Source organism: Cryptotermes secundus, unplaced genomic scaffold (assembly GCF_002891405.2).
Source record: "Cryptotermes secundus unplaced genomic scaffold, Csec_1.0 scaffold88, whole genome shotgun sequence".
Taxonomy (NCBI): Eukaryota; Metazoa; Arthropoda; class Insecta; order Blattodea; family Kalotermitidae; genus Cryptotermes; species Cryptotermes secundus.
The window spans coordinates 1,332,178-1,349,044 of NW_019724585.1; the positions used below are offsets into that span (position 1 = coordinate 1,332,178).

General features: G+C 42.1%; 1 protein-coding gene across 9 annotated transcripts in view; it reads left to right on the forward strand.

Annotated features, from left to right (window-relative positions):
• LOC111862253 (echinoderm microtubule-associated protein-like 2) overlaps positions 1-16,867 on the forward strand; it is a 110,423-nt gene that overhangs the window by 25,827 nt on the left and 67,729 nt on the right. The window contains exon 1 of one of the 9 annotated variants that reach the window (XM_023847488.2): positions 12,368-12,448. The exons of 6 other annotated variants lie outside the window; for them this stretch is intronic. Coding sequence is in view for 2 of the 3 variants with exons in the window: in XM_023847484.2 (XP_023703252.1) it covers positions 16,439-16,496 (58 nt within the window). In the remaining variant the exon portion in view is untranslated. Of the gene's footprint in view, positions 1-12,367; positions 12,460-15,568; positions 16,497-16,867 lie in introns of those variants that run through there. 2 more of the 9 variants (XM_023847486.2, XM_023847484.2) reach the window with 2 other exon arrangements.

Consider the following 16,867-nt stretch of genomic DNA (forward strand, 5'->3'; position numbering starts at 1 on the left):
ACTGATGAGGTAATTTTTCCCTATTCCATATAGAATTAGTTAGCTTATGGATCTTAGAACGTAATATTTCACCTCCTGCTTGAATCAGTTCTGCCGGAATTTGGTCACTACCTAGAGATTTATACCTTTCCAATTTTGCAATAGCAATTTCAACCTCAAAAGGGCTAAGATCAGGTACTAACCGCTCAGCTGTATGTTTACAATAATAAATTCCTCAGACTCCTGAGACATATTTTCCTCATCCCAAATATAATGCGTAAGTTAAAGGATCGCAGAACACAGTGTTTAACTTCCAGCTTGGAGCAGATCTGTCAGAATGTGATCAGTACCAGGAGAAAGCCGTCTTCTGGGATATGGCGCCGTGTAGATATTGTGTTAACCGAAGTTTCGGAAGAACGTATCGCCTCCATCTTCAGGGTAGAAGACAAATCCTACACAGTACCAGGAGTGTTATGTTTATGCATTTCCAACTTTTCGACAGCATTATCATCTTCACTGCATCCTCCACTGTAATTATGTAAAGTCCATTTGATATTAGACAGAACATATCAACATTAAAGTCAGATGACATGGAAAATAAGCCGATTATGGCTTGATAATTCAGCACGTCTTCAAAAAGAGTAGCGGGTTTCATGTTGAATTTCTGCCATGTATTTCTTCATATCAGTGGGCTTTTCCATTCCCAGCATTAGGAAATGTTCGTATTGCTTGACTCAAAGCTGCAATCACAGTCGAAACTTTATTACTATTGCAAAGAAGAAGCTTCCTGTCCAGCCTCTTCTTCGGGTCAGACTTTTTACCTTTGTGGGCCCCTCATGAAAGCCCACGAGAACTGGCGGCTGGTTCCTATTGGTAGCAGGGGGCAGCAACATAGCCCCCCAGTGTCAGAGGAGGTTTTCTCTCTTGAATTGAGGACGGCGGGAAGTCTTCAGCCACTCACTGCCCCCCCATAATTTTTGGTCCCTGATGGGCCCGCAACCGAGCTTCAGCCAGGGCCTCCGTTCCTTAGACAAAAGCCTCTTCTGCCAGACCGTTCTTGGCTAACCTGTCCAGTTGTTCTTCATAGGTTACTCACACCTCCCAGAAAACCTCTTACGTTCTTGTCCTCAGTGGACCCTCACTAGAGCCAGTGAGAAACAGATGTAATATCCAAGATATTTTGAAATTGGCGGCGATTCTTTGTCTTTTATTTGATGCAATTCAGTTGTTTCTTCTCAACCGGTCATACAAGCCACTCGAGTGTGAAGTATGCTTTGTTTCGCAGTGTCTTTTAATATTGTGTTCTTTTAAAAGAGGTATATTTTCCTTACAAGCGATTCAAACAGCAGCCACTTTAATAGAAATTATAAAACATTGGTGAGTTCACCCGCTTGAAATTTTCGACTTACATAGACAACATCTTTTCTCTTTACTGCAGCCATACTAGGATGTAACAGTTTATTTAAAAAATCTGAGTGAATAAAATTAACGCACTCGATTTTATTCATCGCACACTCTAAACTGAAATATTGTTTACCAACAATCAACTGCGCGCACGAAACTTCCAAATCACTTTATGCATTCTGTGTAATTCCGCCTGTTGTTTTCTTTATACTGCACGCGTTCACATCCAGTTCACGGACATCATTACTGACGTGTCCTCAATATTGTGAGAGCCATGTGTGATCTGATCCTCAGGTTATTTATCAATTTTTGTTTTATTTAACTGCGCCTTTCTATGATGATTGCGAATGAGTTCGAACAAATCGATGAGGACGGAAGAGACCGTAACCTGTTTTAAGATACTTTCTGAGGTTGTAACCTTGCCGCCATCTGTGAGCCGATTGTCTAGAGAAAACGTGGGAGCCCCGACATCCCACAACCCTATGGGCCTTCACGGCCTGTTACAGGGACAACTTTACCTTTTTTTCTTTTACCTCTGAGGTTGTAATAGTTGACCTAGACTCTGTTGACCCCGGATAGGGTCCAGTGGTATGGACAAGGCAATAACTCTTCTCGACCTGCTGAGTGACTGTGTGCTTCTGAAGGAGTAGTTAGCTCCATGGACTTGGCTAACCCAATGTCATAGAGACGAAGGAGATCCACGAAAAATCTTCATCAGAATACAAATATTATGTTTTTGGATATTATCCATCGTCTTGTCTCTATCTAAAAACCGCCCTCTTTATTTTTCAAAAACATAACGTTTCGGAGACTGGATTCTGTCTCCGTATTCAGGTAAAACCTACTCATTTGGGCCCAATAGATAGAGCTAGTCCCTATCTCCGGAGATAGGGATCTATTGGGCCCAACTGAGTAGGTTTTACCTGAATACGGAGACAGAATCCAGTCTTCGAAACGTTGTGTTTTTGAAAAACAAAGAGGGAGGTTTTTAGATAGAGACAAGACGATCGATAATATCCAGAAACATAATATTTGTACCAATGTACCAACGTCACAAAATTTCAGATCCTATCTTCATCAGAACAGCCAGTCTCCTGGATGAAATTCGAAACCGAGACATCCCGAATACAAGCAAGACCTATCCTAAGGTTTGAAGGATACCTAACTTAATCCGTTGAATGGAAGAGGTGCCTCTGAAAGGGAAATGCTGTAGAAATAATTAATTGTTTTCGTTCAGGTCAGTGTAATGTGGAAACATTGTTTGGGCAGGGTTGTGCGACAGGTGTCGGCTCTCTGTCTCCGTGTTGTGTTAGAGTGGGGAGTGGCATGGGATGCGCAGCGAAGGTCATACATAACAATCACTTATGATGTCATAGCAGTATACGGCCGTGGGAAATAATCACGTAACCGACAAGATTAGAAAAGAGAACCGCTTTGTTTTCCTTTCACACATGTTCCTTTGACACTGTTTTTTTGTAACTTTGTCACTCCACGGCCCGGAGTCATTCATGAGAAGTTAACGGCCACTCATCTATGCATAAAATTCCCCTCCTTTTAATGAACTCGCAGGTTCGTAACCGTGCCCACAAGAGCCCGCCTCCTGATCCTATTAGGATCCAGATGAGTCCAGTTCACATCCTTACAGCGCAGGAGTCCGTGTTTAAGATCAATTTTAATGCCTACCCATCTATCCACTGGCCTGTTACGCGTCCTCTTCCCCCCTAGGTTTTCTGGCGGAGATATTCTATGCGTTTTAGCCTTCTATGTATGTGCTATGTATTCCGCTCGTGTACTCCTTCTTGATTTGTTCGCCAAATAGTATTTGGTGATAAGGTATATTCTGGACTCTATCCATCGTCTGGTATATATAAGACAAAAAACCACAACGTTTCGGAGACTGAGGACGGAGACAGATCCAGTCTCCGAAACTTCAGTGGTGCATGTGATACTGGAACAAATCACACCCAATTCCTCCCTCATTGTTTTGCCACACATGCTAATTTTTATCGTCTCATTCGGTGCTAGATAACCTCTACAGCTGTTAACTGGCCACGAATAAACATCACTGACGGACAGAAGTGGCCTGGGGCTAAGAGGTCTTGCGCCGGCCCTACCTACAGCTCCCGATCATTCCAAGGCCATCAATTTTGTCCGTTCAAGGTTTCTCGTCACAGAATTCAGAAGTATGTCAGTATGCTGACCATGGACACCCCTTAATGTTTTCACAAATCTCACTGAACGTAACTTCCGTACTTTGCCTCCACCCACACCACGTCATATCCGGTTGCTTTGTTAACGCATCTGTTATAGTAACATTCGACTCGGTGTTTCTCTTGGTCGACGTGATTGTGTGGTAGAAATACTGATCATTACCATCTACACATTTACACTTTTACTGAGAGTGTTCCCCCAGGATTTAATTTTGTTTGGCAATGAGCATAAAAATAGTTCTCTTTTCGGGTCGTCGCGTGAATTTGGCACCGGTGAGGGCTGCCTTATTTATTTGCGTGTCGCGGGAGGGCGAGGGGCCCAAGACGCATTCACGCCTTCGCCGTAGGCCTATTGACCGTGCCGTACAACGAACGAACGAACGAACGAACTTTTCTGAAATCAATAGATGTGCACGTCCTTCTTAACAAAATTCTAGTCAATGTTACTTAGTATCTCATCAACCAGATATGCTTCTTTTGTAACCAACAAATGAACAGCCATCATATATTATGCAGCTCTCCCTCTCTTCTACGGAGTCCAAATATTAATTTCCATTCTCACAAATGCCCGCCATTGGACTCTATTTTGAGCCACTTGAATCCGTTTCACATCTTCACAGCCAAAAATATATTATAATACCCTCATTCCACAAGCCTTCCCGTTTGGTTTCCCGACCAAAATTGTACATACCTATGCATCCCTTATGCTTCTGACATGTCCCGTCCCTCTTATGTGTACTTGTTTAGTCATCCTAACCTACTTCTATAGGACTAACTTGAAGACTGTTTATGTAAGTTTTGAGGTTTTCACGGCGATGACTATGAAGAAAGTCGTCTTCTGGGTTTAGGCGCAGTGTATTCTTCGTTTTGGCCGACGTTTCGGAGGAACGTATCGCCTCCATCTTCAGAGCAGTTGAATGGCTTGGAATGCAGAGAGCACAGCTACTGCTCTCTGCATTCCAAGCCATTCAACTGCTCTGAAGATGGAGGCGATACGTTCCTCCGAAACGTCGGCCAAAACGAAGAATACACGGCGCCTAAACCCAGAAGACGACTTTCTTGAAGACTGTTGTTTAAAGCCACGGCTTTAAGCTTAACTCCTGATACTCTCTAAATATGGGGCTGGACGGGTCTGGACATATTGTCGCAGGGAAAAATCCGCATCTCCTCCTAGAATATAGCTTATATTATTTATCCCTATCCTGCTATCTAATCAAATTTTACGAGAAAATTGCCCATTTCACGATCTTAACTTTTCATACAATTCATAAAAATCTTAACTCCATTCAGAGTTTTTAGGTCGGTTTTGTTAGGGCATTGCCGCGAATGCCACAGCCGTGCTCTCGAATTCCTGCCTACGGTTCGTGGAAAAATCGGTTCCACTCGAGTGTGCAGAATTTGTGCGGAATAGTTTTCGACTCGACGAAGTTGAGACATTGTAGGATATGCTGTGAAGAAATCTATTTTCTGGGGTGTAACGTCTTGTAAGCCGAGCAAGGAAATAGTATGAAGCAGGCAACGAACTTGTTTCTTGCTTGGTTTACTCTTCTGCTCCGAAGATGGAGGCAACATGTCCCTCAGAAATGTCAGTTGACTTTCACAGGACTACTCAGCGTTGTGTCCGAGAAGATGACATTCTTCTGAAGCCCATGTCAGTCACTGTGGGCCTTCTGCAGCACAAGGGGAATTACTTGTTTCACCTGGCACAACAACATTGCTTGACTTGCTTCTAAAGAGTACACTTGCCACTGCATCAATACCGATCATGTATGCGACTTCATTATGTCCTTGCCGTGAAAGTTTAGGAAAAGTCCATATCGCTCTTTAGTAGCCAGCTGCTGACTGCTCCTTGAGATCTCTTGAAACATAGTAGTACGTCTGTATTTAGTTTGGTTACTGTTTATCTCGGTGTTCACTTTTGCCAATCAGAGTTCTTACACAAAGTACTTCTTCATCCAATCCTTGCTGTCCCTTACAGGCGACATTCAAAATCCTTCCAAGCAGATATTTCGGAAAGTACGTGAATTATTATTTCGAGGAAAAAGACACTGGGAGTCAGTACTGACAAACAAAACCATATGTTACATCACAGATTGCTTAAATGTAGACCTAAATCAGGAATTTTACGCCTCTTCTTTCGCGGTAATAAAAACTTCGTCTTCAGTAACGTATTGCAATGTCAATGATAAAATGCACAGTAGTGGGTATTTACAGAGCTTTATCAGCATGGCCATATTTTGCACTGACTGAAATTGTGAAGCGATGTGGTTCGCCGAACGTGCTTGAGTGCAAGGTGAAGTTCGCATCGCTAAGCTGAAGCGACGAGCATCCGGCGTGAAGCGTGATTCTCCCGTAAATGTGGTTAGGCAGCAGGAAGAGCATGACTTTCAAACCATAGGCACGCCGTACTTAACCCACCTGTGCCCATCACTAACTATACGCATAGCAAGAGACGTTGATATATTTGGTCAAGAAATTGCCTGTCCTTATGGGGCCAAAAGATTCATAATCATATTCACAGAAAATTCCAGGTTGATGCTTCGTCAGCAGGTTGAGTCCATATCACAATATTACACAGAATTTCTGTAGAACTCATAATATTTTCCTTCCGTCTACGCTGCGTTACCCGAATAGGCTACTTTCCGTCTCCTAAAGATTTTCCGAAGGATGATTAGTGTCTATGTTACAGGGCATTTTTTGACTGATATTTTATGTTTTTCTCAAGTCCCTTTGTGACGGATGTTTTGTGTTTCTCTTGTCCTGTTTTGGCTGACATTCTGCATGTGCTTGTGTCTAGTTTTGACGTAATGTCACTAAAATATTAGACAAAGGATGTAAATTATGAAACTCCTAGATTTCTAGCTTTCTCCTGTCATTCATTGCTTTGTCTCTTAGGTTCACGTGTTTTTCTGAGTATACCTAATCCGTTCTCGGACAGCCACAATTTGCGTTCCTTCCTCAGAGTGAAAGACAGTTTCGCGCCATGTAAAAGAGCAGATAAATTGTGGAATCCCCTACCCCCAGCTATTTAAAAGAATACAACGGTTAATTTCTAGTCTGAGACTATGGCTCTGGCCTAAAGCGGCCTCCGTAGTCTAGGGGTAACGTTCCCACCTCATGACTCAAGGTACGCGGGTTCAAACCCCCGGCGGAGGTCGTGGAATTTTTAAGGGCGGAAATTTTCAGGGAACAAGTCCTCCGGGAGGGACTTTAAGCCGTGGGTCCCGTGTCGTAGATTTACGGCACGTAAAAGATCCTCATGTCTCTAGGAGACCTCTGAGCAAAATTATGCAAAGTTTCCCGCCCAAGTAGTTTCCAATGCCTCCGGTAGATGGGGAAGTATCGGGTACCACTGCCAGTCTCGCTGGCTGAACGGGGCTGACAGGGAGCACCAGTACCGGAAGGATATGGCGACTGGTAGAATATCAAAAGGGGGACGTACAATAGACTATTAGTTGCGGTGTATGGGGAAACCCACCCCCTACAATAATAATAATGGCTCTGGCCTACATACCGTGTTACGGAGATCTGACCAGTAGGATTACGTGCTGATTCAATCAAAGCGTTCCCGTCCGTAGGGACTGTAAGTCTTGACGAGTCTACTTCAAATGCTGGTGGAATCGTTTTTCAGTTTTTCCACAATAGACAATTGCGCCTTCTTTTATGAGTGTTACAAAATCAGGACGTGATGAATATACTGTACAACCTGTATACCTGAACTTCGACTTTTCATCTGGAAGGCCGTAAAGAGGCTTTACAGACGGATTGACACATGGGAAGAGTGTACGTTTCTTTCTCCAAGGTCTTTGCTGAGGTGATATTAGAATATCTCTTGCCGTGTTCGTTGTATGGACCATTTGTCGCGTGGTAATATTTCCGTGCAGTTCAATGCACCAGAATAACAGATTTGGTGTTTTTTTATAATAGCTGTATTAATATTTCTGTTGTATTGTCAATTGAAAATACTGCATTAAATTCCAGCATCTACACCATTTATTGTCTCGATAATTTGTAGAAATACAGATTATGAAAATGTTGAAAATCTCTTAGTGGTTCAAGCTATGCGGCAGAAGAACGTCTTGTGTTCTCCTCGTGGCTTTCTGCAATGAACGCACAACACCTGGCGTTTGTCGATGACGAAAGTAGACCTACTTCGGTAAAAAGTAACAGTCTAGTTCCATATGTTGTAGCCAATTACGAAAACATTTCATGTCATTGCTGTATCCCAGCTCCTTTTGCAAAAGTAGGGTCTAGCAATGAAGAGGCCCACGGAGTTCATTTTGCCACGTAACTGTGCGTGCCTGGCTTCTGATAAGCGTAGGAACTCAAATTGGAAGTAGCCCGTACGCAAAATATTTAGGTTACTCGTGACAAAGTAGAAGTTCCTGCAAGAATTTACGACACCTACTTTCCTTATTAATCCTATAGAGACATTTCTATAAATTTTAAGTAGTAATTCGCTACCATAAATTTGCCAGGCCGGTCACGGTAGCCGAGCGGTCTAAGGCATGTACTGTCTTCGCTCGCTTGGAAACCGGGATCGTGGGTTCGAATCCTACTCAGGGCATGAATGTTTAGTTTGTGTGTGTGTGCGTTTTTCTGTGTCTGTGTACAGATAGAGGCCTTGCGACGAGCTGATCACCCGCCCAAGGAGTCCTACCAAATGTGTAAGATCTAGAAAATCCGAAGTGAACAGAGAAGTTCATGGAGGTAGGCCTAGGCCCACTGGGGCTGTAGTGCCAAGGGGGGGGAAGTTTCCAGACATAGCCTGAAATTTCGTGTCACATTTTAAATATCAGGAGACAAAAAATATCAGAAGAAATTGCTAGGACATTTGAAAAGAACACCAGATCCCGAAGACCATATTTCGACTCACTGAAGGACAGAAGACGCTAAGGACGTCTGGCGAAACATGGTGCAGTTTTTAATTCTTGTAACCAAAAGAGGCAAAAAGTTTTCCGTGGTGTTGATGGTAGTTATGATAACATTAATTTTCACTTGCGCGTACAGTAACAGCTTCCGAACCTAATATTCTACGACGTGCACAGTTTTTTATATTAAATAATATTTACAGATAAGAAATAGTAGCCCTAAAAATGTGTATAGTTTTCTAAGGTAATATCACCATACAACATTTAAATTTCCCTTCACATAAGAAGTTTCACAATCATTGTGTAGGCATTGTTGTTGATGAGAGTGAATTAAAAAAAAAAAATATATGGAAATTCTATGGCCTGCGCCGGTACGTTATTCATAACAAGTTTCATAGAAATCGGTCATTTGGTCGACAAATAGTCAAACTGGAACACTTGCTGCCTGTCGAAATGAGGAACGTGAGCAACACTGCAAGGTTTTCGACTTCGTCCACCGGGCTATTGGCATATATACCTGTACCCCACTTTAATCAGGATTTGAATGTGTCGACAATTTTAGGAAAACTTTCAATAGGTATTGAACTTGTATAGGTAACACCCTGTATATACAAAGAAACCTATGTTGGCCGTCTGTAGTCCCACTGATACCTCTAAACTTAAGCAGGTGGCTGTCTATTGCGATATTGGCTCTGTAACAGCAGTGGCCTCTGCACTTCTCTGGAAAATTATGGAACAAGTATATAAAGTTATTAATTTTTAATTTTGCTTTTTTTTTTATTTTACTCCAAAGCGTTCAGAATCCACCGAACTATTTAAGTAATTGTTCACTGCATAATATCCTTGCAATTACATGAGAACTTCATTCTATCGCGCAGTGTTCAACAAGTGTTACTTCAGTTCTTCGAGCCAATTTGACAATTTTATTAATTAAGTCACTTAAATTTTCTATTACACGCGCTGTGCATAGGCTTGTAATATGACCATAGACACAAAAGCAAGTAGATTGAATTCGCCTGGAAAATCCGTAATATCTTTAGACAGGCAGCTGTCTGAAACTGTTGTTTAAAAAGCAAATCGAAGATCCGAAAGTCAAGTGATATTTACACTTCTTGCAAATTCCAAATATTGCTTTCACGTCATGAACAGAAAGGTTAGGCGTACCTTATTTTGAGAATTTCTTTGTCTATGGATTGAAAGAATGGGTAGAAAGAGTGTTTAGTAAGTAATTACTGGTACAAGGGATATGTGGGCGAAGAGGTTTCCATTTGTGCAGGTTGATGCAAAGGAACTGGCAATTTCTCTGCTGTGTGACCAACACAGAAAGAGTGAAATATGTAGAGGGTCATAGCATGAAATACAAATACATAAAGAACATATACGAATGGCCAAGTTAAAAATATATCTGTAAATTAATACGATTTTGCCGTACTGTAATGATGCTGCCAACCAAGATATTTGGCCTACTTACAGGGGTGGCCATCTTCACTAAATTCACTGTAGTGGATTTCTCTTCGTGCACAAATTTCAGCTTTCTCATTCTCAAGCAACGAAGCCATAACACTGGGATTCATAAATCGTTTCCTTTCTAGTAACGACGAAATGTAGAATAACTACAGGCCTATATCTCAGTATACACTTGAAACTAAGAAAACGATAAACATCATGAAGAAAGCAGTCTTCTGGGATTTGGCACCGTGTATATGTGGTGTTAATCGACGTTTCGGAGGAACGTATCGCCTCCATCTTCAGGGTAGAAGAAAAAGTATAAGAAATCTGCAAGCGACNGATAAACATCATGCTTCCTTAATTGTCAGATGACTTCAATTTTGAAGAAGAAATCAGTGCGCTCCTCCAAAACATGAGCAGCAGCGCATGTGCGCACGGTGCAGATGCCCAGAAACAGCGTCAGTATCAACACTGAACCTCTTGAAAAACTAAAATCACTAATGATGATGATAATCTAAAGCAAATAGACAAAGAGCGTACATTTTTATTTCCGTTTTATGAACTTTCAGTATGATAGAGGTAAACAAAGAAACACGTCATTACAGATTTTGCAGTATTTTCTTGGCGAACTTTCTGAACTATTTCACAGACAAATTGAGAGCAGTTTTAAATGAGTTGGTACAATACAAAACTCCATACGAAATGCGGTGTATTCATATCCCTAACATGCCACAAAGAGTAAGCAGGATTAGGGAGGGTAAGGTTTAATTTCTCCCTGTGCTTAACTTATTAAGCACTACGCCTAGAAGGCGTATGGAGGAGTGGATTTATAGAGCCACATTTTCTTGGCCTTGGCACTAGCTTGAGGTGTGTGGTCAGCTTCACGCCCAGACCGTGTTACCCCCCGGGGGAAACAGTCTCGGTACCCACTGGACAGGGAGCTGGGTGAATCCCAGAGCCGGTCTGGACGACGTGGACAAGAGAAAATTCTTTACTCTACCGGGACTCGAACTCCGAACCCTCTGTCGTCCATCCCGTAGTCAGTTGCTACACCAACAGTGCAATCCCGACTATAGGATTGGGGAAGGTATCCACAAATAAGTCCTGAAACGTATCAGAGCAATTGCCACTTTAAACACATTTCTTCGCCCGACACAAAAACTTGAAGTAAGAGAACCGATTTTAATACGTGCCTCTTGGGATGCGGTCTGCATGTGGCGTACACCCGTATGCGGCCGAACTGGGTCTTCCGTTGTTTATGGTCACATTATTAAATCAAACGCGATGAAAGCTCGGCACTAAAATTTACATTCCTATTTAAATACATTTGTTAGATACGGAGTATCTTTTGAAAATGTATTTATTGAAGTGCAAAGGTATCGGGTAAATGATATTGGTTATGCCTAGGGATTTCGCTTCGCATATTCACGTTCTAATCATAACATCCAATGCTGAAAAAAAAAATAAACGCAAAATAGAGGTTTTAAGAAACTATTCTAAATTCAATTTTTTTTCTCGAAAATGACAACAGTTGACAGGGAGGCTATTATTGGCAGTTAATCTACCTTCAGCAGCCTATGCTTCCGTCTGTCGCCGTACTGTGTTAATCATAATCTCACGCAGAACCATAAAGCTTTTACTGTATAGAAATGTATAGAAATATATAGAAAATACAATGAAATTCATACTCTTTTCCCTCAGTCGCTGAAAGAACCTGATAAGTTTTCTTTTAAATATAAGCCTGTGAAACTTATTTTTATTTTAAAAGAAATTCTGGTATCTACAGAGAAACAGATTCCGCAAGGGCATACTTCTGAAGAAAGACTGGCTGCAACTGTGACGTAAGCTGTATACAGTATGCCAATAATTATAGGGTGTGTTAAAAAGATAAATATTTATAGCTACCTATTGATTTTTATGGGCGTAGTTGGTTAAGGCACTGTGCTACAAGCCCGAAGGTCGCGAGTTAAAGTCCAGATAAGTTTAATTTTTCCAATTTACCTAAACTTCCAGCCGCACTATGGCCCTGGTGTCGTCTCAAGCTCTAAGAGAAAGGAGTACCAGGAATCTTCCTATGTGGTAAAGGGCGACCGGCGAGTAAGGCTGACAACGTCACTCTCATCTGTGAGCCGATTGTCTAGAGAAAATGTGGGAATCTCGACGTCTCACAACCCTATGGGCCTCCACGGCCTGTTACAGGGATAACTCTATCTTTTTTTACGTATTAATTTTTGTATAAAGCATCCTATGTATTTATTGCGGCAACTCAAGTATTCATTTCACCTGTAGAATAAGTCAAAAATGCTGTGCTGTCTGCATTTTTTCTCTTTAAGATTGCTGTTCTCAGCGGTATTTATCTTTTCATGCGAGTAGTGTACAACATTACCACACAATGAACAAGTACTTGCAAGCAGGGATTTTACAAACAGACGGCCTGCAGCTTGTGTTTCTCCAAGTTTGAAGTGTAACGGACAGAAACAGTCTCCAGCAATTCACAATGTATAGATTCTATCAAAGCCGGAAAGGAAATATGAAGTCAGTTACAGGTCCATGTTGTTAAAAATTTCCTTAAATTATGGTGTATGTGATATGTGTGTATATATATATATACGTGTATATGTGTGTTATTATCAAGATGTGAACGGTAAGCGTTATGCCTCATCGCGGCCATCTGGAAACGCAAAATACGAATCAGGTTTTAAAGTCTGTTTCCTTTTTCGTTTCGGTCCAGTGAAATGCGCTCGGGACTTTGGTCGGAAAACGTTATGGGAAGAGAGCATATTGGTAGATTGGGGGTTAATGTTAAAGTGGATATTAAATAAATAACCCAAGAGCATGAGGATGTAAATTGAATTCAGCCGGCCGTTAAAAAAGAGTCCAGCGATTGGCTCTTGTGAACAAGGTAATGAAATTTGGGGTTTTATAGAAGGAGAGGAATTATTTAACAAGCTGAGTAGCTGTCAGTTTCTTATGGACACTTTTACGTAAAGGCCTGTTCACACTATTATTATTTTTTTTATTGCTAGTGGGGTGGGACTAAGTCCCTTGTACTGCGGCCACTTCTGGCCTATTGTACCAGCCCCAGATGATAGGTGACGGTGATTGTGGAGCAATTGGTGGAATGAAGATTGGCAGGGGAAACCGAAGTACTCGGAGAAAACCTGCCCCAGTGCCACTTTGCCCACCACAAATCTCACTTGACCAGACCCGGGATCGAACTCGGGCCGCCGCTGTGGGAAGACAGCGACTAACCGCTTGAGCTATGGCGCGGCTCCCTGTTCACACTGCGAGTATGTATAGTGTATACGTAAGGACACTATGAGGAAGCCGACCATCAGGGGACCCACAATTTGCTCGAATTCACCTGCACACAGCCGCCTCTGTGGTCTAGTGGTCGGCGTTCCTGGCTACAGATCCAAAGGTCCGGGTTCGATTCACGGCGCTACCAGATATTTCTGAGAAGTAGTGTGGCTAGAATGGGGTCCACTCAGCCTCGTGAGGATAATTGAGGAGCTGTTTCAAGGAAGTAGCGGCTCCGCTCTAGAAAACCGAAATTAACTGCCGTGTGGATTCGTTGCGATGATCACGCGACACCTTCTATCCGCCAAAGTTGGCACTAACTTCGCCGACAAGCGGCGGTCACTCAGTCGGTATAGTTCGCTTGCGTACTAAACTCACGGAGTTTGTTTTGTTTGTTTGTATTGACCTGCACACAACGGACCACCACAGTCACTTGTATTGTGTGACACCCATAGGTAACTCTGCGAGCGACAAGTTCCGTCAAACGCCTACACAACGAAATATTCTTCCCAACTTTTTCGACCGGTCCCTGTCGGTGGCAATCTATTTTGTTAATTTCTGATGTGAACATTCTCCTTAAATGCTCTCACGTATTATGTGTGTAACTATAGACGGGGTTTCGATTGGTTACTCGATTTGTTGACCACTGGTACGCTCACGACTCGGGACTGCAATTTACAGGTCACTGACACACACACAGACTACTGTGTCCTCGGTCTATTACATTCTCCACTAGCCGTTTCCTGGCAACGGATTTTAACACTGGAACTGTAACAGTCTGAGTTACACCCTCAAAATATAACATATCAAGTCTTTTTCTTCTCATCTGGTCTTTCAACTGAACACTCTTGCAACTAACGTGCGGCCATTTCACACCACAATCCTAGCCTTCTCTTCACCTCCTATCAACTGACTAGGCTCAAAGTCAAAGTCACATTGCGACTGACAGTCAGTCAGTCTGTTGTCCTGGAGTCGAGCCCCGGCTGGGGCTCATGACCAGATGTTCCCTTTTAAATAATAGTTACGGTCCTGTCCATGCGGGGCGCCCTCTCTGACGAGAGGTCGGGTCTGTCATTTGTCAGTCATAGTCGATAGTATTTTTTTAAACCTCGTCTTGCTTATAACATCTCGACACGGACCACTTAGGAATCACAGCTTTTCCATTGTTGTAGTCCAGTTGTTGCTTTATTAAAAATCAGCTGCCTAGCAACGGGCTTTGTTCCTTTGTTTGTTTCGTCGCCGTTGCCTAGAAACGGCTGTACACGCTACAATACTTTTGAGAGTATTTTTTCCGTCCTCTGATGGTTCGTTACCTGTCGGTGCGTTTGCTTATGGTTATACTCGGCCTTAGTTCGACTAGTAGAACTATATTCTATTTCATATGAGACCCTTGTTGAACTTGCGTCGAGATAGGTTGTCCACTTACTCGTATAATCTAACACAAGATAACACACCAATTAATATACGTGCAATTATTAGAGTAATTTTGCACCACGTGTTCTCACATGAAGATATTTTACCAAGTATTTTGACAGTATGTCCCACAACATACCTAATTAATAAAAAGCCAATTTCTCAGACGGTATCACCATAATTTGCACCAGAACGCAAAAGTTAATGTGACACTTGAGCACAGTCAAAACACTTCAAACTTAAGACACTGGACAAAGATTTTGTTCATAGCGCGGAAATCTCTCCTTGCTTTGCTACTATCAGCGAACAACGAGAAATTATGTTAGATTTGAGGTTCTCTTCTGGGATGTGACGTCGTGTAATCTGGTAGGGGTTTCGGAGGATCGTACTGCGTCTGTCTCCAGGGTCGAGCCAAGCATACAGCGAGAAACAAGCAACAAACAAGCAAGCTCCTCCAAAAGTCAGTGAACTAACAGACTACGCGGCGTCACATCCCGAAAGAGAAATTATTACGAATACACGTGCATTAAAATTCTCACGGGTACTCAAAAATCCCTTCCGAGAGCATTAAAATGGCCACTTTCATATGGTTGGTAATCCTAAGTGTACTGCAATATGGCTGCTAGCCACTAGACACACCCCCATTTTATAAGCAGTTAACAGTAACAGACGCTGGCAAGAGTTGCCCTTCACATCTGCATTCACCGGCCCTCTGTCCAGCACACTGTCTCCCCTTTATTGATCTCACAGATGGCTGAATGATGTAATAACAACTGTTAAGTTGGCGACAGTGCGATCGCGTGCTCACTTTTGAGTATCAGTTCTTTTGAGAAAACATTTACTTAATGGAGCTGTGGTAATTGTATGGTAGTGAGGTTCTCAATGACAAAATGTTTCAGAAATGTTAATAGTTTTGCTCTAAGGTTCCTATGATTAACATTGGAGTCAGTTTGTGTTGTAGACGCCAAGGCTATAAACGTTTTTGAATCAGCTGTTCCTACGCGCTTGTAGTTGTCCGCCAGAAATTGGAAGTGTCAGTCTTAACTGTTGGCCCCCCTCCATTTTGTGCCTCACTAGAGTTAATTATGTGTTTTGATACTGACATCGTCGTGGAATTCCGATCTCAGGAAATTAGTGTGGCCTCTGCAGCAAGTGAAGTGCTCTTAGTCAATATTTCTCTTTTACGATACATATATTTCTGAAGTAGTTTCAATAGCTTCATACAAAGGGATCTGAGGCTCGTGAATTTGTGATTTTAAATTCCGTCGCAAATGTGGAATCTGATACACTATTTTCGTGATCATTATTTGTTTAAAAAAGGAAACCTATGGAATGAATAAGATGAAATTATTACCTTCTTATCACACCGCAATTGTCTTTTGAAATATTTTCGCAATTAATTAACTCAAATAATATTCAGATTTAGATGCGAGGTCAAAAATTGCATTGTGTTTATACAGTTATTTTACCCATTTGGTATATTCATCTGTGTGATATATTCTTTTCATTACAACATCTTTCCATCCATGGCACAGTGTGTCTCTAACGCCATGAAAAGTGGCCGTCCTTACCGGAAAGTTCCTCAGGGTCTCCATTCCACTACAACGAAAACTGTAGTTAATGTATGACGTAACTATCATTTGAGGTTTGAGTTTGAAAGTTTTCTTTGCGATTTTTCGCTCTGTGCTCTAAAAATCGTGATGTGTGTGAAAGTTGCGTGTGGTGGAATCTAGTAGGAAAATACAGACAATGCTCCATACCACAATAAATTCTCAGGGAAGTGACACAGTGTTTGTACTTTGAAAACAGATTATGCTAATAACCATGGAAATTCCAGGAGATACACTAAGCGGAGTTGTGAGTGCTTGGAGTAAGTAGCAGTATCAGACGAATATGCATGTACAGATTTTTAATAATGTAACTACTTCATTCCTGGTACTCATTTCTGTTAGAGGCTGAGTCTACCCGAGGACCATAGTGCGGCCGGAAGGATTAGGTCAATTGAAAAAAATCCAAGAACTCTCGACCTTCCTGCTTGTAGCATAGTGCCTCAACCAACTACGCTACCGCTAATTAAATAATTTCCCTGGGGAGTAAAGCGCGGCCGGTGCGTAAGGCTGACAACCTTACCGCCATCTTTGAGCCGATTGTCTAGATAATGTGGGACCCTCAACGTCTCACAGCCCTATGGGCCTTCACGGCCTGTTACAGGGACAGCTTTACTTTTTTTTTTAAGTACTT